The 23,798-nt window shown below is 38.0% G+C and overlaps 1 protein-coding gene across 9 annotated transcripts in view; it reads right to left on the bottom strand.

Annotated features, from left to right (window-relative positions):
* FBXO38 (F-box protein 38) overlaps positions 1–21,840 on the bottom strand; it is a 52,460-nt gene extending 30,620 nt beyond the window's left edge. For 8 of the 9 annotated variants that reach the window (XM_068536130.1, XM_068536133.1, XM_068536135.1 and 5 more), the window contains exons 1-9: positions 21,755–21,840; positions 14,533–14,722; positions 10,627–10,760; positions 7,675–7,838; positions 7,300–7,465; positions 4,782–4,919; positions 3,450–3,587; positions 1,703–1,796; positions 556–686 (exon numbers count right to left, since the gene is read on the bottom strand). In XM_068536130.1, coding sequence (XP_068392231.1) covers positions 556–686; positions 1,703–1,796; positions 3,450–3,587; positions 4,782–4,919; positions 7,300–7,465; positions 7,675–7,838; positions 10,627–10,760; positions 14,533–14,660 — 1,093 coding nt within the window. In that variant the 5' untranslated portion in view covers positions 14,661–14,722; positions 21,755–21,840. Of the gene's footprint in view, positions 1–555; positions 687–1,702; positions 1,797–3,449; positions 3,588–4,781; positions 4,920–7,299; positions 7,466–7,674; positions 7,839–10,626; positions 10,761–14,532; positions 14,723–21,230; positions 21,375–21,754 lie in introns of those variants that run through there. The other variant, XM_068536131.1, reaches the window with a different exon arrangement.
* Positions 21,841–23,798: the final 1,958 nt, after the last annotated feature.

Below are 23,798 nucleotides of genomic sequence, written 5' to 3'. Positions count from 1 at the left end.
CAAAGGAATGAGTTCCCAATTGTAAATACATTCCAGAAAACGCTGTGAACAAGCCTTCCAACAGCAATCATCATTAAACGAATACTGACCATTATGTGCTCACACTATCTGGAAAATCCAGAACCCCCAGTGGGCTTATTACAGAAATGAAGAGCATGGGCAGGGAATGGGACCTCATCAGAGAGGACCATCAAAAGCTTCAAGAAGTGTGGCAGATCAAATTCAACAAATGGAACCAAGGATGACATTCTGTGAAAAAAATGAAGCAGAATGGGAAAGAAACTTGGGGAGCAAAGGGGAGACAATATCAAATGTAAATAAGGATCTTTTTTTGGGTAGACAATCACTACACTTTCTATAATATGCTAAAATCAGAGGCAATATAGAAAGAAAAAAATCACTGACACTTCAAGTTTAAATTTTTCAAGAAGTGAGAGCACCTAAGATTTTAAGCTGTTTAAATTCAAGAAAATAATGGCACATCCCAATTCAGAGTTCACTTTGTCAAGTAAGTTCCTGACAACAATTTTAGGGATTAAATGAGGTAATTCTTACTCTGCAGCAAAAACTCATCTACATATCCCAGATGAAGGGTTTCAAACTGGGGGAACTCCAACTCTGCCATCTTCAGGGCAGAAAAGACACCATCTTTGGTTAGGGAAGGCTGGATCCGAACTTCATGTAACCTATGAACAAAGAGATACATATAAGAGTAAAATGAAAGCCATCAGAATCAAAGGTACTTCCTAATGTAAGGCTCTGAAAGAAGTTTATTTTACTGAAGTGTCAAATGCAAACAACTTTCCCCCCTCCACTAAAAAATATCAGATGTTTCCTTTAAAAGAGTATTTTGTAAAGTGTGGGCACATCTTATGTGTACACTGAAGTTATAGTAAATAACAATGAATTACACTGTAATAATCTTATATCCTTTCTGGTACTTTCTTAAACCTGATTAAGTCAAGGCAAGAATCTGCATCTGGCATTTCTTTAATATCTTTTTAAGGCTAGTATTAAGTCCCATTTTAACAAAGAGTATAGTTCTATAGTAGGTAACAATATTTACTCAAACTTAGATACAGTTTTGTTTTATTTATATTCTTAATATTCTATTGATGGAAAGTAAGAGTTTTGCTTTTTAATAAATTGAAAAATGGTTAATTCAATTTAAGTATTATAAAAGTAAAAGTAGAGGTAGACTTTTGGTATGTAGGAAGTAGTAAACATGGCATAAAGTGATGTGAAAATAGGTTAAAAATATAAAGGTGTTAAAGGTCAGGACTCTGAAAAAGCTGACTTATAACACTGATTTCTGAATAGCAAATATTACCACCAACTAACTAAAACAACTGGGAAAACCATCTGGAGGTTAAAACAATGGCTCCTGAGTGGGCGGCTGACACCAAAGCATCAATACTGACTTCTGTTGGAGTCTCAGGCACTTTCAGGTAATAGACTGCTTTTCTCTGATGAGACCACGCCCATTCAAAGCTTGCTAGGTCTGGAGTGCAGCTCAGTTGGTCATCAGTTGTAACAGAAGACTCCCACTAAGTGATAACCTACTGCTATTTAAACAACTCCTTTGTATTTTAAATCTGAAAAAGGCATGCTCAAACTTCAAACACATATTCCCACCAATTTTTATAAAACAGGAAAAAACATAATTCTAAGACAAAAGACACAATGTGAAGAGGAAACATACCTACGGGCAGCAGTGATGATGAGGTAACCAAGATCTACTTCAAGTGCATTTTTGCAAGCTCCCAAAACAATAGTGTGCAAATTTCTAAAACCACCTAGTTAAAGACGGAACAAAAACAGTAAGTGTTCCATATGACCACAGCACTGTCAGTAAAGCATTTCTACATACTTTAGATGATAATTGTTTAGGCGTAATCATTTTAGTGCTTGTATATCACATTGGTGCTTTTAATTTGCATTTCCCTAATGATTAGTGAAATTTATCATATTTTCATGTTTACTGGCCAGATATCCTCTTTTGTGAAATCTTTTCTATTCAAAATGTTTTCCCATTTTTCCTATTGTGTTTTCTGACTTTTTCTTACTAATTTTAGGAGTTCTTTCTGGATACAAGTCCTTTGTATGTTAGCTGTATTGCAAATAGCTTCTCCCACTCTACAGCTTGGCTTTTCACTCTCTTACTCACGCCTTTTGATGAACAAAAAAATCTTTAGCACAGTTTACCAATTTTTTTCTTTATGGTAAGTGTTCTTTGGTATACTATTTAAGAAATCTTTGCCTACCAAAGGTCCAGAAGACGTTCTCCTGAGTTTTCTTTTAAAAACTGTATTTTTTACATTTGGGTCTATGAATCATCTGGAATTAACTATTGTGTGAGGTATGCTGGCCCCTTAAGTAAAATATAAGGTAGAGTCATTCTTAAACACTTATCAGGGAAGAAAAGTCTCTGCTGCTCTTTTAGGCCCTTTATGCAAACTCTTAGCTTTTGGTACCTCTCTCCAGGTCTTCTAATGAGTGACTGCACTGTAGTCTTCTTTTCCTTTCTTTTTTAAAATTTTTTATTTTTACAAGAGATAAATAAACTGACACCAAGCATTCTTTTCCTTTCTGACTTTATCCTGTTAGCTAGAGCCATGGAATAAAAATTATTCTGTTGAGGAAGTCTCCATCCCCTTCACACAATGTAATGAAGTGTGCTTGCACCAGACTTGATTAACTGACAAAATGCTAAAAATGTACTTACTCATATTTTAACAGTATTAATGATAATGTCTACTTGTTACCAATGGTACTAGATAATTTTTCATTTATATTTTGGATATCCACAGTTACATTTTCTGTTCCCAACTATTAATTATCTATATAGCTAAACTTCTTGGTCTTTTTGTTGCAATGAGGAGATAATTAATGTGGAGCATGTTATGGTACATATGATCATTTAAAATATAATTATGGGAGCTAGAAAGTAAAATCTTTTTTTCTTTTAAAAGCCAACATCTGATGGATGGATCTAATATCCAACTGATAAACATGAAAACATTTTATATACTATAAGTATTAAGCAAATGTTAGATTAACATTACTAATGCCTAAGTTCTTTTGTAGAACTAAGTTGTCTAAGTCAAAAAACATCTCTTCCCAGCAAAAGGCACGAGGATATCTCCATTAACATTTCTCAGAAAGATTCCAAATATAACATGAATTATTAACTAAGCAATAAGTATTATAACAAGCCAGAAAACATGCCTTATCACTCTACTATTTTGAGAAGGTTTAACATTGCATACAAAGGAAATGAATACTGGCTACACTCACGGTTACTTATTCTTCACTAAATACATCAGATAGAAAGTACAATTACTAACAAGCATTTTCTTTTACAAAGACTCAGAAGAGAAGCTAAATAAAAGCTTAATAAATTTTAAACTAATTTTTAAAATATTTAGTAACTAAAGGAAAATGAATACCTGATCTCCAACTGTCTTCAACTACATGTTGGATAAGACCTCCAAGGAAAGGTACTCGAACCATTTCCAAATGTTCCAAGTTGCGGGCAGAGGCTAAGCCTGTTACTAAAGGGACATATTTCAAGGAGTTTGTGGGTCCTGGAGAAAGACAATTTCAATGGAACAATGTAAATTGTAAAGATGATTTTTCAAATCAGCAACTGAAATGAATAACTTATAAATTCTATGTCTGAAAATGACAGCCAAGTGGCTGGCTCTCTGCGATTTATACTTCTCATTGGAAAAAGTATTAGTCTGTTAACCACATACTTATTCAGCGTAAGGATTTTTCAGTAACGTTGGAGATTTAGTATTTTTTGTAAATTCCCTGAAGTTTCAATAGTTTTGAGCTCAAAATAAATAAGGGGAAAAAGCAAGTTGAAAATTTGATCCTTCACTCTAACAAACAGCTCAATGACTTAAACATCTCTCTATGTGACCAGTGTTATATTAGGTGTTATGGAAGATTACAAAAGATAGGATCCTATCCATCAAAGAGCTTGCAACTGACAGGAACATAAAACTAACAGGAATAATTTTAAAAAAGATAAAAAGGCAGAACATATCAGGTACAAAAGTAAGATCTGATATACTACATAAAAAAGAAAAAAGAGAAGAAAGTAAGTTTAAAGAACAAAACTTAAAAAATGTATACAAAAAAAAAAAAAATGTATACAAGTGAAGAGGAAGAAGGAAGTGTAAACCTCAGGACAAGGAAACAATAACAAGGAAAAACACTCAGGCGAAAAATGGTATGGTTGTTTGGGAACAGTGAGTAGGCAGACCTGACAATAAAAGGAGTACCTTGGAAAGGAGTCTGAAATAAGGATATCAAGAGGGGCCCTGGGTATTATGAACTCTGAAGCAGACAGTTCCCACTTGACACACTAGGGCAACAGAAGCACTGAAGGTTTCAGAACAGAAAAGTAGTATCATAAAAGTAGCGTTTTATGCTATAAGGTAGATTAGGTCAGACAACTATTTACATGCAGAATGATCAGGAGACCAGAGACAAAGAAAGTAAAAAAAATTTATTAAAACGATCCTATAAAAAGTGCCTATAAGAAATATGTAGAGACATTTTGACACCTTATTTTTTCTGCTAAGGGTCAAAGACAAATCATATGTCTACTGTCTTTAAAACAAAAAGTACATTTACCTTCATAACGTAAGTTACAAACATAAACAGTAATAGCATAATATAATTTCACTTACAAATGTAGCTATGGAGTTTGCTTTAGGACATTTTTAGAATAGTGTGTGTATAATTCCACCACAACTATGTACCCTTACCTGCACAGTTCCTCATGACAAAAGTTCGTAAGCTGATGCAAAGAAAATCTTTGAATGGCTGTGGTTTAGTGAGTCTTACCCACTTCATATAAAGGTGCCTTAGCATTGGGATACAAGGAATTTCAGGAACATTCACCCCTAAAGCATATATACAAAAAAAGAAAAAACAAGAAAACCACTAAAAGACTCTGTATTCTGTGTATAAGTTCAATAGTCTATTTTTCAAGTTAACAATATATCCTTCCTGTATATTTTCATCAGAACAAATTACCTAATTAACATGTAGGAAGATAAGCTTATTTAAAACAGGCTTGTAAAGAACAATAAACAGACTGTTATTTCTTTAGAAAAGGCATATGGGAAGATGGGATTTAAAAAGTACTTCTACATTTTATACACACAAGTTTTTCTTGCAACTCTAGCTCTTCCAAAGTTACTAGGAATCATACCTGCAGAGGACCATTTCTGGAAGAAAGGGGATGTAGAGTGGGAGGATAAGTCAGGAGATATGGAAGGAGACACAGCATGGGTAACTTGAAAATTCTTATGGTAGGAAGCAGTTTGAGGAACCTGTCCAAGAGTCTAAACACTGGAGACTAGGGAACAGCCAAGAAGTGACACAATTTTCGGAGAGAAATACAAGGATCCAGGGTGATGGCATTTAAAAAGCAGTAGCTGGCAAAACCAGTTTAATATATAACTTTTAACCTTGAGTCAGTAGAAGCCCTGCTAGCAATGGCAACTAGAGAAAGCAAAATTGGGAGTACTTAAATTGTTGGTTCTTTGAAAGCTAAATTCTACAGAATGCTCCTACTGTAAGGATTACTCCTTAACCTGGTCCACCCAAAAAAACACAGTTGGCTTTAGTACTGAACTATGCATAAACACTGTACTAATTGGGGATTAGTCCAAAGGAAGAAAAACAGAAGAATTGAGGTACAGATTGGGACTCAAGTTGCAAAACTCACAAAGGTACATTTAGCATCTACCATGATGGTGGTAGCTCTGACTAGGAAACCCAAGGGTAGCAAGGGTGAGACAGATCCAGACAAGACAGTTATATTCTATGCCCAATTGACATTTTACCCCAAATCCATTCTGTAAACAAAGGACACAATTGCCTGCCTTCCCCAGCATTTTCATTAATTTACTATACACGTTTGTATCACCATCGCAGTGTTAAACTGCTGAATTAATCAAATGAATTAAATGCATTTCAACAAAATTTACCAAGTACTTATTATATTTGCAATGAACTGTGACAGGCATCATGGAAAATATAAAGATATAAAAACAGTCTCTGACTTTACAGAGCTTATATTATAAACTTTAGATATTATAGAATCCCTTTATTATCTAAAAGTCTGAATTCAAACTAGATATCCAACTCCTTCATCGGAACCACTCCTCGATCTTGTAGATGAAGGGTTGCTAGAGAGCTGTGCTCTTCTCCCATAATTGCACATCTAAGACTTATTTAAGACCTAGTCCTTATCATCCCTGCTGCTCTCCCTTCACCACCTGACCCAGTTTCAGAAATATCCAGTTCTTCAGGACCATCCCCAATACCTGGAATAAGGTACAGGAGATACTCAATATGTATATATTAAAGAAAATATTTAATAAATATTAATAGTCAGACTATAGTAACAGGAGTCCCCCAAAATTCCTTTCAGCAATCTAAGCCAAAGATGACAAATTAAATTTGAGGAAATATCTGTTCTTATCATTTACTTAGGTTGAAATTATTAGGATACAATTTCAGAGAATATTTAGATGGAGAATGCACACGGTGACCATAGCAAATAAGGTGCCTTTGGAAAAAGACCACTCCCTCTCCATTTCTCAGGAAAAAGGGAAGTGGCAGAGTTTTCCATCAACTCTGGATTGAAGAAAGAGGGGCAATTTTCTGCTTGGAGAAGATACAAGTAAACTTAGAGTTATCTAAGATTTTTTATTCTGTGATGTTCTAGAGCTGAGCAGGATAATTAAGTAGCCACTAGCTACATGTGGCTATTTGATAAATAAACATAAAAAAAAAATTTAAAAATTCAGTTCCCCTGTTTCACTGGCTACAGTGGGTACCATATGTCATAGAGCAAATATAGGACATTTCTATCACCACAGAAGGTTGTACTGGAGAACTCTCCTCTAGAGGGTAGAACTAGGAGCAAAAGGTGGCTTTCTGAGAACAAGGGCAGGATTCTGGCTCGTTCAAAAAAAAAAACAAAAACACAAAAAACCCAACAACTTTCAAAACTACCCAAACTGTCTATCAAAACGGGATCAGATTGGTTGTGAAATAGTAGTTCTCTCACCTACCTGTCTGCTGCCAACCCCCCACTCTCTGGGGCCCTTTAATGGGAAATCTAAAATTGTATGCAAGTCTCACAAGCATTTCTTTTGCCATCATCAATCAGCAAAGCCATTTCTAAAATCCTCATTATTCCCTTTCAGTGAATATTCAGTTGTATGGCATTTCAAGGAGTCACAAGCAACCCAAGAAACATGTACTCACCAACTAAATGTAAAGTTTGGATTTTGGCTCCTACAGGAATTTTCAGCTTATTTTCAGGAGGAATTGGAAATGCTCCATTACGATTACGAAACTTCCCCAAAATATGAACATGTGGCATGTATGTCCAAATGGATTCTACCAATTCCAAATGAGAAGTTTCCACACCCTACAGAATAATGCCAAAGCAAACACAAGAAAGGCTTTTAATTTAGCATCCAAAGCTTCTATTTCTGTATCATAAGATGCTAAGTATGCAGTGGAACTTAAAAGTTCGTTGTGGATGAAATTTTCATGTGACTGAACATGTTCTATCATTCTTTTAATTTAATATTTCATCAATTAGTTGATGTCAAATGTTCAACCAGGTGCACTCACCACTAAGTTCGGGCATGCCTGCAAAGCTTCCAGAACTCCTGGAATGCTAAAAGCCTCATGGCCCCGTACCCTTCGCCTCTCAAGGTATCTAGGGTGAAGGCCATATAGCTGTTCAACATCTGGCATCTTCTTCAATAGTGTCAGAAAACTGGAATCTGTGAAGCCTAAGAAGTTCACAAGTATTTAGAGCCAAGTTCATCTTTCTGTTGGTCAACATTTATAGGCACTTGTAATTGTTATCAAAAGTTAAAACAACAACTAAAAAAGAGATTTCCTTTTTAAATTTTCATAAGGCTAACACTACAGCTGAACAAATGGTTAAACAGAAAATATTTCCCTTAGTAACAGAGGAAATGTGTCAGAAACACCACTTATTCTGAGTTGATACTTCACAGCTGAAACTTTTAATTTACTACTTTCTTTTTTGTTGTTGCTCCTGCTTTTAAGGTACAGAAATCTTCAACTAAGAACAACACACTTTTAACCCAGATGACGTGGACCTATTTGACTGATGTGTGAGGACAGACAACCTATCTGGCCACCACCCTCCTCCCCAAAAGGCACTCTCTGGTCCATAAAACCTCTAGGCTCTACAGAGGTCACAACTAAAAAAATAAGTAAGATAGGATCCCCGTCTTCAGGAAGCTCACAGTTCTAACCCAAATCCCATCTCAAACTGGGTTCTCTTAGTTACCCATTTCCCAATAATTACTTTATCCTGTGTTTAACTATCATTCCCAGGACATTTTAGACAATTCATTCCTTTGAAAAAGACGGATGCAAGTTAGCTAAGAGAGCATAAGCAATCCAAACTACGAGGATGCTGAACTGACAGAAAACTATTTATCTGAGAGGCCAGCTGTGCTCCATAGTGGGAAACAACCAGATGGGAAGAGAAAGATACAGGTTACTTCCACAGTACGAGTTGCTGGTGCGGTAAGTAAGGAGATAAGTCTCATACTGATGATACTTTATTATCTTACTTTTTGTTTTTAATGGAGGCCATCAGAAAGCCAACTGTCTACTCACTAATGATAAATAAAAATATTAATTTTCAAGAATAAAAATGAAGTCCCAAACCATTAAGTCTTACTACAGTTTTCAAAAGTTGTTCTACTTGTACAGGGCTAGTCTAGATGCTATGTTAGCTTCAGATTCACAAAAAATGAAGAGTAAGAAGGGACCTCAGAGATTACCTGGTCTCTCTAATTATAGTAACAGTTCTTATTATTGTCTTGTACAGTAACTCTACTAAACCATTCAATCATTTTACATATCTACTCTCACAACCCAATGAAAAGGTTTATCACCCCATTTAAAAATGTAAAAAATGAATGTGACCTTTGCCAATGTCCATCCTCTCTTGTTGTACATTACACGTTGCCTCTCTCCAACTTCTTTACAGAGATGGTATGACAGTCCAAGGAGATCATATATGTAAACCATAAAGTGCTATATAAAAACCTTATTTAGCATTATTATATAGAGAATCAGGGTATAAACTCCAGAGACCAGACCAAGGTGGCATTAGCAAAGCAGGGTTAGTGAGACCTTATTCTAGGCTATAGAGACTTTGCTTTGACTCTCTTTTATATTTGTTGCAGTGATGGGAAGTCTTGGGCTCACAGGTATTTATCACAGTCTAAAAGAAGCCAGCAATGTGCAGACAAATTCTTCTCTAATTTGATACGGGGCAGAGATTTTAATTGTAAGATTGCACCACATGGGAGCTCTGCTATCCTATGTCTTTATGTAGTGCATTAACCCCATGTCCACATTTCCTACTGGCCTAACCTCTGTTAAAGAAAATGTAATAAAAGAAATGACAGTCCTTTTCACATTGCCCTGATTTTTTCTTTCCTGCTGTCTCTGCAATATGATGAATGCTTTTCCCTTACGATAGTTTCTTTAAAGTATTTGAAGACAAATGTGGTTTGCCTCCCACCAAGCTATGTTCTAGCCTCAAGTCTCTGCAATGTTCTTCACAAAAAGATATAGTGATAACTCTGGCCAACTGATAAAAGAGTTATCAGTTGACTAATGGCCCTCTTGAAAGCTTATGCAGCACCCCAAACTGTACAATATCTCAGTATTTCAGAGGCAGTCTGTTCTGTTCCACACAATAGAACAGAAGAAGACAATTATCTCCTCAGCCCTTCACTTCTATGAAGGACCCCTCCCCTTTGCCCAGCACCACAGCTGCATCACATTTTCAAAATATCAGGATCTGAATATTGTTGAAGAAAGGTAGTTTAAAAAGACATTCAAAATTGCTAAACAACATTAACTAAAGTGGCATAATTAACAGATTGGTGTTAACTGAAAAGAAGCCTGATTAGCCCTTAATATTATTTCTTCCCTTTGAGGGGTGCTCTGCTTAACTAAAGTCATGAACTTTCTTTTCTGGTGGTCTCTTTACCTGAGGTCCATTTGTTGTGGTTAGGGTACTAACTCTGAGTTCTTCACATGCAAGGCCAATGCATTATTTGAGAAATCTCCAAGACCTAGCACAGGCCTTTTAAAAGTGCTAAAGAAAATGAAAGTTCCAGAAGTGCAATTTCTGTGACCTACAACTAGAGCAGCTTTACGAAAACTGATAAATATCTGTTTAACCAGAGGGTGCATGAAAACCTGCATCATGGAAGAAAAGACACTTTGTCAAATGTGATAGACATATACTTAGCTAATCAAAGGCTCAATATGTATTCTCCGATCATATATTTGTGGAATAGACTGATGCAGTTTCTTAAAGAGAAGGAAATGAAAAGAGACCACTAAAACAGTAAAGCCTCAGGCAAAACTCATTTCATCGACCTAAACCAACCTAAAAAATTTATCCATCTACAAGGTGCCTAGATTGCCTATTCCAAAGCAACAAGTAGCTTTTGATGGGAACGTTATTAGTAGTTTCCAGTGGGGCTCCACTGTACGTTACAGGCTAAATTTACTTACCACTCGGCATGTATTCCCACCATCGCCCTGCACAAAGATCCACTACCCTCACAACTCTCAGATATAGGGTGACCGCTTCCTTTAGCTTCCGGGAAAGACATTCCATACACATGATATCCTGCAGAGGGAGGTACCTTTGTAAGAGAAAGAAACTCATAATATATCAAGTGGGTAAGTACTTCATCTCACTGACAGGTTATTTTTTTCCTTCCTCCATTCTCCTGCCCCTCAAATAAAATAAGACTGTAGTAATATTCACTGAGTTTTAAGATTAACATGCATACATACCTTTTTACTAAAAAAAAAAAAAAAAACAAACAAATCAGCAAATACTCAAGCATCCAAATAAAGTGTGGAGCCCCCTCCATAGAGCATTTGATAAATCCTGCCTTTCTCCTTTTAAGTTTTTAAGGACAAAGAAAATCTCAAAAAAAAAAGGAAGGATAAAAAAATCTCAGTACATTTCAAGGTACAGTGATAAGGGAATGTACAAAAGATCAGAGAGAACTGATCAATTTGAACCTAACCAATATTTTTTCATAGTTTTTACAGAATCCATTTCCTAAAGTGGCTAAAAAAATTCCTCTCTGCTCCCACTCAACACCACCCAGAATCTCTACTATTTTCTTCAACAAATATGTATACTAAGTTTATAGTGTACATTTTTCCCTAGATCTTTTACCTTTTAATCACATACTCTAATAAAAGTATTGCATAAGCATTAAGTGAAAACACTCATCTGAATTACAATTTCCTTTTTTCCGACCTCCCCTGTTATCTCTTCCTTCAAGAAACTTTTCAACTAACCTCTACTTTTGTTCTGTTTCCAGTAATACCAATATATATATCTCTCTCTCAACAGACCTAGGTTAATTAAAAAAAAAAGAAGAAGGCAAAAGCTACCCTTTATTGAGCTGGTATTGTGTCACAGTCACTGTTTCACAACTTTTGCAAGCTAGGTTCTTTTCCTGTTTGCGACACAGCCCTCCCCCAATCCTTTCTCTTCCCTTCTCTGTTCTGCTGTGTTCCCCACCCCTCTGGCTATGAGGCGACTTTGGCCAATGGAAGGCAGGGCAAAGGCTTTCTGCTATTGCTAGTCCCCTAGCTGAATGAATCTTCAGCATCTCTTCCTCATTCCCTTAACCCTACCTACACCTCTCTGAATGATCCCTTCATTAAGTTATCTTCAAATTCCAGCCGAGGGTATCTTGTTTCCTGCTACGACCCTCATTGATATAGTAGGTGCTACTGTTACTCCACTTTACAACTGGTGAAATTGGCTCAGAAAAGTTAACCAGAAAAAAGTCAACAGCTAAATAAGAGAGAGGAAGAGCAAGGATGTCAACAGTTGGGTCTATTTCCTAAAAATTAAGCTAATTCTAAAGGAAAGTCCAGGTATACCTGCTGAATATTTGTCTGCTCTATTTTTTTCTACCTCTGGCCCCTCTGCATTCTCCTTTATAACTATTTAAATAAAGAGAATAAAATAAAGTCAAATTCTCTACCAAAAAAGCATAATTGCCAACTTAATTTACAGTTTCCATAACTTAGATATGAGGATACTTTTCAGAAACTATATAACTATACACTTTATAAACAATGAAAAACTGAATTTGTTTTCTAAATCAAGTTTTGCCACTAAAACTTTTTTCCACAAATCACTGATTTTTATCCGAAGTATTTGCCTGAGTTAATATTATACTCCCTTGAAATACAAACATCAGTAATCTTATGGAGATTATCTTATATTTGCCCTCAGAAAAAGAATGTATTTTTACTCCACAGATACATAGTCAAAAAGCTGGAGTTCAAAAGGCAGATCAAACATATTTTAGAAAAGATGTGTTTAACATGGCAGGTACAGCAAAGATTAAGTTTCTTTTAAGGAAGCCATGGTTTTTCTTGTTTCATGAAAACATGCTAAATGGTTATTACAGGACTACAAAATGAGTCCTCAGATAAAAACTTTAGAAGCCTAAAAATAAATGTTTATTTTTAGAATACCATATTCAAGTACTCAGCTTAGTTCACAGTTCTCCTTACATTCTGCCAATTTGCTGCATGTTTTTTTCATTATAACCAGGGTAACATCCTTCTATTTGATTCCACTCCTTCTACTGTATATTCTGTTTGAACTGCAAAATCGAACCCACTCTCAATTTAAAATATGATCAGATTTGTTCATAATATGCCCTACCATTAGTCAACAAACATCTAACACACATCCCTAGAAACGATTTTACCTATGCTTTCCTCTAGTATTTTAATAACTTCACTGTTTAATTCACTGATACATTTAGAATATAGCTGTCAGATATGAGAGAGAACATGCTTTTATTATTTTCTTCAAATGTTTTTAGGTTGTGACATCATCACTGAATAATCCACTCAGCTTTTCCTCACTAATGTGAATACCAAGTTTATCATAAACTAGATCCCCACGTATATTTGAATCTACATATGGAGCCTATATATGGAGTTTGTTTTACCCAACTGTCTGGCTATCTTCTCCTGTACCAAATCTTTAATTATTGTGTATCTTAGAATACATTTGAACATCTAGTAGGGTTAGACTCTTTTTCTGAAAAATTTTGGCTACAGAATTTCTCCTGCCAGATGAACTTTAGTATCATCCTGTTATGTTAAAAAAAAGTCTATTATTTTAATTGGGCCTTCTATTCCCAGACAGAACTGAACAAAAACTACACTGTGTCACATAATAACAAACTGCAGAAGATAAAGACTAATACAAATTTATACTGGAAAAGAAAAATAAAGTGCCCATAGTTCCCTAAAATAACTCTGCTATCACGATTTTAAAACTTCTTAATCTGCAAATATTCAATAATTTTTTAAAAATTCAAAATTTTTCTAGGAGCTTCATATATGGAAATCTCCCCTAGGTAAATAATCTAAAATAATGGAAAATTCAGAAGCTTAGAGAAGTTAGTTGCATTATATAAGAGAAAAATTAGAAACAATAGAGACGAAAGAATACAGGAAAAGGTAATTATCATGTCATGGTCAGTGGAATAGAAAGCAGTGACTAAAATGATAATTATGAAGACCATGCAGCAATATGAAAAAAGGCACAACACAATATAACCATTAACACTTACCAAGTGTTTATGCCATTCAGTGTATTGAGTGCTTTAAAAGCATTATCTCATTGAATTCTTATAATAAAACATCTTTATATCTATCATTGGTCCAGAGATAGTAAATGAGAGACTCAGGATCAAACTCTGGTCTCTCATTCCAGAGAGAAAGTATATCAGGATGTGCTTATTTGAGTGGATAACGAAAGAAGACAGCAGGAGAAGCTATAATGAAAGGGTTTCACTGGTTGTTTTTTTGGTTTTGTCTCTGGTTTCTTTAACAATTGTTATAATACAGTTTAGATAAAAATATAATTTTAAAAAAGGATTTTGAAAAAAATTTACCTCAAAACAACTTTAATGTGTGCACTGCATATACCAATGATGGGTATTATTTCACAAAACTTTTTTCATTTCCTTTCGTGTATGTGCACACAGAGCAAAATGTGCTTCTCGCTATGGACTGTAATCCAAAAGTCAGAAACACTGCTTTATATCATACACACAAGGTACTGTAATAATAAAAGTCAACAAATCTATCAGTCAGTAAGAATTCCAAGAAGCCTGGAATGTTAACACAGTCTAGATAATGGCCGCCCAATAAAACTTTCTCCAATAAAGGAAATATTCTCTATCTTCACTGTCTGTGCTGTCCTATACTGTAGCCACTAGCCATACTGGATCTTTACTTTAATTTAAACGCCACATGTGGCTAGTGACCACCATATTGGACAGCATAGCTCTAGCATTTGCTCCTACTTATACTATACATTCCATGTAGGTGACAATCAACCAAACAAAATCTTACCTAAAAATATGGCAAAGCACTTCATGTGAAAGTTGATTCATATAGTCTTTTGTTTCATCTGATATTGTTTCTTCAGGAATATCATTGTTCATGAGACACGTTTTAACACTTTTCTTTCGTGGACCCATTGCTGCGTTATCTCCAGTATCAAAGAGCAAATCTCCCCTTTTGGTTACTTGAGTTCAAAGACCTGAAAGCAAGCAGTGATTAGAGTAGACCAAAACACACCAAACCCAGATGCAGAAATTATCTTGGTAAAACAATGTTTATTTTAGAATATAGACACACAAAGATAGTGCTATTACAATGGTACAGACTACATTCAAATTAATAAAAATACTACATGAAAGGCACAGAACATCTTTTCTCTGAAGAGCAGTAGAGATAAAAATGCATTATTTAGAATGAGCAAAAATCCAAGGAATCAGGAGTCCTGGATTCTATTTGTACTCTGTTGCTTCCCAGCTAATTCACTCAATTTCTCCAAGGACCAAATTCCTCATATGTAAGATAAGATTAAACTAGACAAACAAAACCCCTTCCAACTCCAGGAGCTTGTGATTCTAGGACTGCCCCTAACACAGCAGAAAGGAGAAGACTCTTGGATTCTAGTCCTGGATCTGCCACAAACTACTTCTATGAACTTGAATCACCTTTTAAATTCTTCCTTCTCCCACCTATAAAGTGAGGGGATCAGATTTCACTGGTGGGTCACATATCCCCTTATGAATTTGATTAAAAAAAAACTATTAACCTTCTCCACAAAAAGCAATAACCAAAAAAACTACTTAATTTTACATGCAATTTCAGAGGAAGAATAAAACAACCCTTCTCCCTCCCCTCTCCCTCTCCCATAAGTATTAAGGAGCAGAGGTTAATTCACTTTTGTATCAGATGTATGTTTTGTTTGTTTTTAAAATAAGCTTTAGTGAGGGAGGAAGAGGAGAAAGGAGGAGGAACGGAGTGGGGGAAATAAAATAAAAGATGAGCGAACTTCTGCCCAGAGGTTTGTTTTATTTTGCAGATCAGGTTAAGAGGGAACTGTATGAAAACAGTGTCCTTTAAATAGCATTATCAATTATCTCTGGTAAAATTCGGAAAACTTATCTGGATTCAAAGTGAGAGAACTGTAGAGTTCAGAGCTTAATCATGCTACAGTGATGCAAAGAATTGCTCTCGCAAATCTGTCATCTCTAGATTAAACAGTGTTTGCTCCCTTTTATGCACCAATGTTTTTTCTTAATTATAATCTGTTACTATCAGAAGTTTCTAAAGTGGACCCCATGTTTCCATTTTCTTACAGAGTTGCAATAAAAGTGTAACCTTTTCTTGATGACCTGAGGTTATCATTTGAATATACATTATATTCTGCAATATAGTCTCAGGGACTCCTGAACTATATGGAGTTCCTGGGGTTCCTTTGCTTCAGCAGCATATGGGAGCAAACTACAAGGCTAAGTGAATTCTTATATTTCTTGTGTGTGTGTGTGTGTGTGTGTGTGTGTGTGTCTGTGTGTGTGTGTGTGTGTGTGTGTGTTTTCTGGTCTCTTCTTCCCTCACTGAAAGGTTATGCACTGTGACTTCTGACAGGTGTCAGCATGCTTGCTTCTCCCTGCACTCCACCCAAACACACACACACACACACACTCACTCACACACACGCACACAAACACGCCTCTAATTTGCTGCTTCTAATCAGCTATGGCCTGGGAAACCAAAGAAATAAGTTTTTAGAATTGTGTGTGGATTAATATCAACAGGCAGTTGGTAGTATGGACTTAAGGAATTCTGCAAAGAGTAGGTACGTGAGCTACAGTTCACTGAATTTGTTTTTAAAGAACTTAATACACATGATCAAACAGAAACCAAATCAGCCTACAAGAAATCCTAGTTTGCAGAGGATAAAATCCTTCCAACCTGACCAAGCCATCTTTCCAGTCTCATCTTTCAATTCTTACCACTTGCTCACTCCAGCCACACCAGTATCCTCAGTTCATCCGTTTGTTTAACATTCATCTTTTACTCCTAGTAAGCTACTAAATCTGGCTAGAATGTCCTTCCCTTCCTTTTTTTTTTTTTTTTTGGCCTGGAAAACCACTACTCTGCCTTCAAAATCTAGTTAAACGTTAAATCCTCTGAAAAAACGTCTCCTACTAAACTCCTCTTCTGAGCTCCCTGTGAGACTTAACTAACATTAGCTTCTCCCATAGCAACTTGGATAGTATTATATTGATCATGTCTCTGCCAGGAAAAGGAAGAGAATCTCAATCTCCTGCCACTGGGTGATAACAAATCACACATGTCTGATGTGTGAATATCCATCAGTCTTTCCATTATTCCATATGCGCCCAGTAGCTGCAAGGCTGCTAAGAACCATTTCACGCTCCTACTTTTGCCACCACAGCACTCAGTGATCTCAGCAACAAGCCTGTAACCCTGGCAAAAATGCAATCACACTTTACTCCAATAGGAACACATAACAATTAGCTACCCTGAGGCATTCAAATACGTTGACAAGGCTATTAACCAGTACAGACCAATCCAACCATGGATTAATTCTCCAGCTATGTTATTTAGCACATGCTTCACCTTTTACACCCTCACCTTTGACAACTCTAACCGTTCATGGATACCACGTTCTTGATTTCATCCTCTAAGTAAAAATCTTTCTTGGCCCTTCCTCCTTCTTTTTCTTCAGCAAATCCACACCACTTAGTACTTTCCACCCTCATCTTATGATTCCACCTTTTATTGCTCCTTATTTTGCAATACTGTGGTTTTGTGTGAATCAGATTTAGTAGCTCCAGTGCACAACGTACACTTTAAATTTTAAACCAATAGATTGCACCTTAAATACCACTGATTTTATATAAAGTTCCCTTGTTTAGCACTCAGAAAAATATTTACTCACAGATACGACATTACACAACATTATCGAGAGGTTAGGTTAAGTCTCCAGTAAGCCCACAAAGATCCAGTTAACCTACTATGCATTAACACTACTACCAAAGGGCCTAAATTAGCAGGACTACAACAAAAATTTAGGTGAAATTGTAACATAGTTCCCATATCACGTCTAGAATTGAAAACTTGGTCATAGAGCTACTTATTTGGCAGCAGCTGGAGTAGTGACTTCCCTGCTACAAGGCTTCGGTGCGAAAGGGACTTGTGGAGATGAACGTTGGGGTAAAGGATAAGACCGCCATCTTCCATCTAGGGGCTTTAACAGTTCAGGACTCATAGCTGGGGGAAATTCCTCAGTCCTCTCCAGTCCAAGTAGGTGCCCCTGGCAATATTCAGGAGATAAAAGGCTCATTCAAGGACTCACTTATTTTCCCTCATCACCACTCAAACTCTATTTAAAAAAACAAACAACAACAAAATAACCCACACAACTGTCTCAACTAAAGCTGGCTTCATCATCACTTAAGTGAAATACACGACTGGACTATGCTGAGAGCATTTCATCCCAGGCTGTGAGTACAGAGGCCTGGTATCCCCGTTTGAAAAGAAAACACCACGAAAGACAGAGACCTAGTGATGACGGAGTCTCTCTTATATGTGCGTGCTCTCTCTCAATTGCTTGTCTTTTAGTGGGATGAGGGATAAAAGCAGGGGAGAACAGAAAACTGCCATGACTAGTCTTCTATGTCTTGGTTTCTTCCTACCCCTATCTCCAAAATATCACCACTCGCCACTTGAGAAACTCAATAAGGTAGAGAAGGTCCAAAGCAGCAGCAAGTAGAAAGAGGAAAAGAGGGAAATTCCAGTTATCAACAGTAGATAAAGATGACACACAGGAACGGGCCTAGCAGAGGAGTTATGGAGGGTAAGGGAGAGGTGAGTATAAATAACAAGTGGGTATAAATACGCAGAGACCGTATTTTGCAGCACTAGGTGTTATTTTTTAGGGTTAGCAAGTCCTGGAGGCTGAGATTCTAAACCTCAAAGAAATATCATTTTGAACCCCAGAAAGTTAAAAGGTGAAGGGTCCTTCACAGACTTAAAGGGTCACACAGTTCTTAATTTTTTGTGGGTCACAAACCCATCTGAGACTATGATGAAAGCTGTACATCCCCCCAAGACAACAACAAAACACACCCAGACTCATATATACTTTCAGGGGCTTCACAGAGACATGGAAGCTCATCCAGAGGACCCTATCCAAGGCTGGTCCCTCAATTTTTAGATGGACAAACAGAACCAGAGGGTCTAAGTCACTTGCCAAGGACATATATTAAGTGGCAGAGTTCAGGCTGGGATTCAGATTTCTCGGCCTACACTATACAACCTGTCATCAAGTCAGTCCTTTGCACCTCGGCTGGCTGCCTGCATTCCAGAGCTATGCCCCAGTGCTTGGAAATGCACTTCTCGATGCTCTGATAGAACTGCTGCTGACCACACCCTCCTTCACAAATTAGAGCTTGTGGTCCATCTAATTTGGCTCCCACACAGTAGCCTACAGCAGCCCTGGGTGTCCTACAGTCATCCTGTGGCTGGCTGTTTAGCAGACCTTAGCCACAGGAAGCATCACTTTTGTCCTACTGGTCCAAGTATGTTCTAAGTAGTAAGCCTGAATTGTTTCTGAGCATTCTTTAAACTTGAGAAACTCAACAAGGTAAGGAAGGTCCTTCTCATTAACACGTAGGTGTGCTCCTCTCCTACCCCAAACTAGACTACACTATCCTCTACTAAGTTAATTCATTCTGGTTGCTCCCAGATTTATCCCTATCTTTTAAACCTTAACCCTCCAGGCTATTTCTACTTCTTGTTGAGGAGCACCAACATTTCCTTGCTTGCAAAAATCATTTTCCTTTTTATTCTCTATTTTCATTATAGAGGTTTTAACACGTATTGTACACAATTCTGACAATCGTTGATACCTATAAAAGTCCTATATAAACCTACTCTTTTACTCCCTAAATGCACAACTTAGAAATCTTCTTACACCTGTTCCATCTTGTCAACATCCTCTTTCATCCCTGTCTTATTCTACTAATTACTCTCTTACTCAGATCACACTGGACCCTCCAAGGTACGTGTTTGTCTCTTACTAACATACTTTATAGGGAAGCGATAAACCGACTTATCTTACAACTAATGAGAAAACTTAGGGACCTCTTCTTTTATGAAACTTTCACAATGCTGAATCAATTTCCCCATTCTGTATCTAATTAATAACAATTCTTTGGAGAAACTCCTTTTCTAAAAATTGCTATCTTCTATCTATTCATCGGTCCATCCAACCAACCCCTCACTCGACTATTTTTTTATTGCCTATTAGGTGCTAGGTGGTGACAAAGTCTTTCCTCCCATGAAGCTTACAGTCTCACAGTGGAGACAGATTCTACCACCAGTGTCTGACAACTCAGCCACTCCAATTACTATAACTTAAATTCCCTTTCATTAACCTCACCAAAAATATCTCTCTCCCATTTAAAACTTCCCAATGTCTTCAATCATCCTATCTGGTCAAGGGCTTCCCTGCCCTTCAGGTTTCTAACACCTTTCTTTAGTTTCTATTGGCTTCAGCTTGCTCATATCAATGTAATATTGCATGTCAATTTGACACCATTCCTCATCATAGATCTTCTATGTCTACTTCCTAGAACAGCCTCTCTTGCCTAAAGAAATGCCGTACCACATCCACCAAGCTGCTCAGATAAAAAACAAATAAGAAAACAGAATTATAGTACTGAAAATGTCCAGGAGTCATCCAGTCCAATCTTTCATTTTCCAAGAGAAGGAAAGTGAGAACCAGAGAGGTAAGCTGGCTTGCCCAAAGTCACAAACCCAGAAAGTATCAATACCAGTGCTGAAACAAGGATCCATGTCTTTAACTCTAGTTCAAGTCCAATTTTATTTCACTATGTCACTTTTCCTTACTGTAATCTAGCTTTTCCCTCTTCTCCTATTGTATGGCTTAGTATCTTTTTTTAACTAAAGTGTGTGTACTTCCAGGCACACAGTCATTTAAACAAACACACACAAAAGTCTATATTCTTTACCCAAAGAGGACATACAAATCACAGTATCACAAATTTTAAAGAGAAAGAGCCTTAGTGATAACCTAGACCAGTAATTGTCAAAAAATGTTAAAAATTACAAGCACAGATTTTTCGATCTATATGGCTACATAATATGTACTCTCCACACCTCACCTTTTCCCTCCCCCAGAAAATCATGGCTTTATAGAGCCATTATTTTATTCTTCATTCGTGCAGACTATGGGAAAGGGGATTAAGAACCTGTGACCTAATCTAACTCATTCGTTTGTCAGATGAGAAATCTCCAGTCCAGAAAAGGAAGGTAAACCAGCAATTTAATAGCAGTTTTAAGATTAAAAACCAAAGGTTTCCTATGTTTCACATCTGCGTGTTTTACACTGCTGGTACAGGTTTCTAAAACAAAGTCTTCAGGACAGAGCTTTCCACTACACAGGAAACATAGGAACCTTACGAAGTGCCAGTTGCCCTTGGCCGATTTGGTGTCTGGAAAGAAACATGGTAGACACCTCTGATAAGTCATCTCCTGGCTACACAAAATGCAGGGAAGAGATGCTTTTCTGGCCTGTCTCTAAGGTAAGACTCCTTGAAAGGGAGTTGAGAATCTGATTTTAGAGTTAGGAGGGGCAACAGAAGCATCCAACACCTTCGTTTTACAGATATGTAAACCGTGCCACAGAGAGGGTAACGGACCTGGGCAAGGTCAGGGAGTCGGTGGACGAGTAAGACTAGAACTCCGGGCTCCCGATCCCTTAGCTGGCCGCCTCTCCAAGATGTATTCACTGCGTCCTGCTCAGAACATCTCCTCAGTAAGCTGACTACAGGCCTTAACTGACCGGCTTTAACACTGACTTAACGTTAAAATCGTGGAACTTCTGACGCCCAGAGTGGGATGGGGTCCCAGAAGTTGGCCAGGCCAAAACTCCCCATTGTGTTGAGAAAATCAAGACTCAGAGAGGGTTCTGTATCCTGGGATCTTGGGCCAATTCAGGCAAGGTGGCAAACCCTGCCACCAGGGCCTAGAAGGCCAAGAACCACAAACCCAATCCCGGCTCTTCGGGGAGCTCTAGGCCCGAAAAGGGGCCGAAGACCAAGAGCCCGAGAGGTCGGGGGCCGCAGAGCCCCATCCAGCCGCCTCCAGCCGCCTCCACCCGCCGCACGCATCCCGGGCTCTGCAGTCCGCCGCCCGCCCCCGGCCCACCCGGCCGCCGCCTCACCTACGCCAGCCCTCCGTTTGTTGTAGTGGTGGAGGGAGGGAGAAACGCAACACACACTTCCCGCGGCCCCCACCGCCGGAGCGCTTCCGCTTCCGCCGCCCCTCGGGCACTTCCGGAGTGTTGGTATCCCGGGCTAGGCCCGCTCCCCATGCCCATGCTGGGTGTGGGGCGCGGGCGTCCAGGCCCGGCAGCCATGTTAAGCGTGGCATTTGGAAGCGGGCTGGGGGCGCGTCCTTCATTCACGTGACAGCGGCGCCACTCCCAAAGCGTCTAGAGTCGGACGCCGGATAAATGCTCGTGATTCGGTGGTTTGCTTCTTGTTGGCTTTGGATGAGCTTTCGGTTTTCGCGTTTCTCTTTTGTAAAGTAGCGAGCTAGGTTCCAGTAGAGGTATTTCCAGAATTCGTTCACCTGAAAACAGAAAATCTTTTTATTGGGGGGGTGGGGTGGGGCAGTTAAAGATGTCAATGTTAAATCAGCCCTTCCCTACTTTTGGGGCGTTGTCTCTGCACGTAATTTACAATATTTTATAGTTTCCAAAGGGTTTTCACGTCATTGCCTCATTGAAAACTCCTTGACACCGTGACGTATGGGCAGGAGTCAGTTTAACCCGTTTTTTGTTTTTTTTTTTCTTATAAAAATTATCTTCAGAGAGGATATGGACTGAAAAAAAAATGCACAACCTGGAAGTTGAGAATTATGTTTTATTCAGCTCACTTGCTGAGGACTTGAGCCCGGGAGACAGCCTCTCAGATATCTCCGAGGGACTGTTCTGAAGAGGTAAGGGAGGAACCAAGATATATAGGAGATTTTGCAAAAGAAAACAAAAACAAAACGCAAAACAAAGACAGGTAGTCGAACGTGAAAATATTACTGCTGATTAAAGAAAAAACAGACATGTCAAATTAGTGACTTTAGCTCTTTTTTATGTATGAGAAGATGTGAGAATCTGGGCTTATTGAAATCATTCCTTTGATATGTACCGTAAGTGTCTAGGGTCTGTAATCCTGTTTTTCTCCATCCTGAATCCCCTTAGGGTGCACCTTCAGGGACAGCTGCAGTGATTGATGGCTTGACGGCCACACCATTCTTTGTTAACTGAAATGGCAGGCAGCATTCTATGTCTACATAGGTAATTTCTCAGTGTCACACAGCTAGACAGAAACCCAGATTTTTACCCTCCAAATCCCGAGTTCTTGCCCCTAAGTACAGCTAACCCTTGAATATCTCTGGGATTAGGGGCCAAAAATTCACTTATAACTTTACAGTAGGCCCTCCGTATTGCAGTCCACATCTGCATGTTCAACCAACCATAGAGTACTCACTCTGTGACCTTGAGATGTCAGCGCTAAGCCTTGGGTTTGTTAGGTAAAAATGGACATCATTGTGGTACCTGCATAGCAAACCAGTGCAGAATTTAGTGGCTAACACAAATAATTTGTTAGGATTCTGTGAGTTGACTGGGCTCAGCTGGGCAGTTCTAGATTGGGGTTTCATGCATTTGAAGTTAGATGTCAGCTGAGACTTTAGTTAACTTTGGGCTACAATGGAAGTTATATTGTAGGCAATTTAAGCTGTAAGCCCTCTAGGGGCTCAGCTAGAACTATCCACCAGAGTGCCTACGCATGGTCTTCTCCCTCTGGTTTGGATCTCTCTGAGCAAATCGCTGGGTTCTGATAGGGAACACTCGGAAATAGAGCGGAAAGTGAGTTGTTCCAAGCAGTACAGGAGGAAGCTCAAGGACAGGACTTCATATGATCTAGCCTTGGGAGTAGAAGTTACTTCTGTCACATTTTGTTGATCAGGGGATCTCCCCAGATTCAAGGGGAGATAGGTAAGATTCCTCCTCTTAATTGAACGAGTAGCAAAGAATTTATGGCCATCTTTAATTTACCATGCTACCTCATTTGTTTAACTGTTTGTTCTTGGAGGGATGTATGTCGATTTTATTAGCACATGCATCAAAAAGGAAGGCTGGTAGCCCCACCAGTACAGTCTTGAGTCTGTACATGAATGATTCTTTACATGATTTCTTTTTAATTGTG

Source organism: Eschrichtius robustus, chromosome 2, assembly GCF_028021215.1.
Source record: "Eschrichtius robustus isolate mEscRob2 chromosome 2, mEscRob2.pri, whole genome shotgun sequence".
Lineage (NCBI taxonomy): Eukaryota > Metazoa > Chordata > Mammalia > Artiodactyla > Eschrichtiidae > Eschrichtius > Eschrichtius robustus.
Note: the sequence above shows the minus strand (reverse complement) of the source record. Positions and strands in the feature narration are given on the sequence as shown.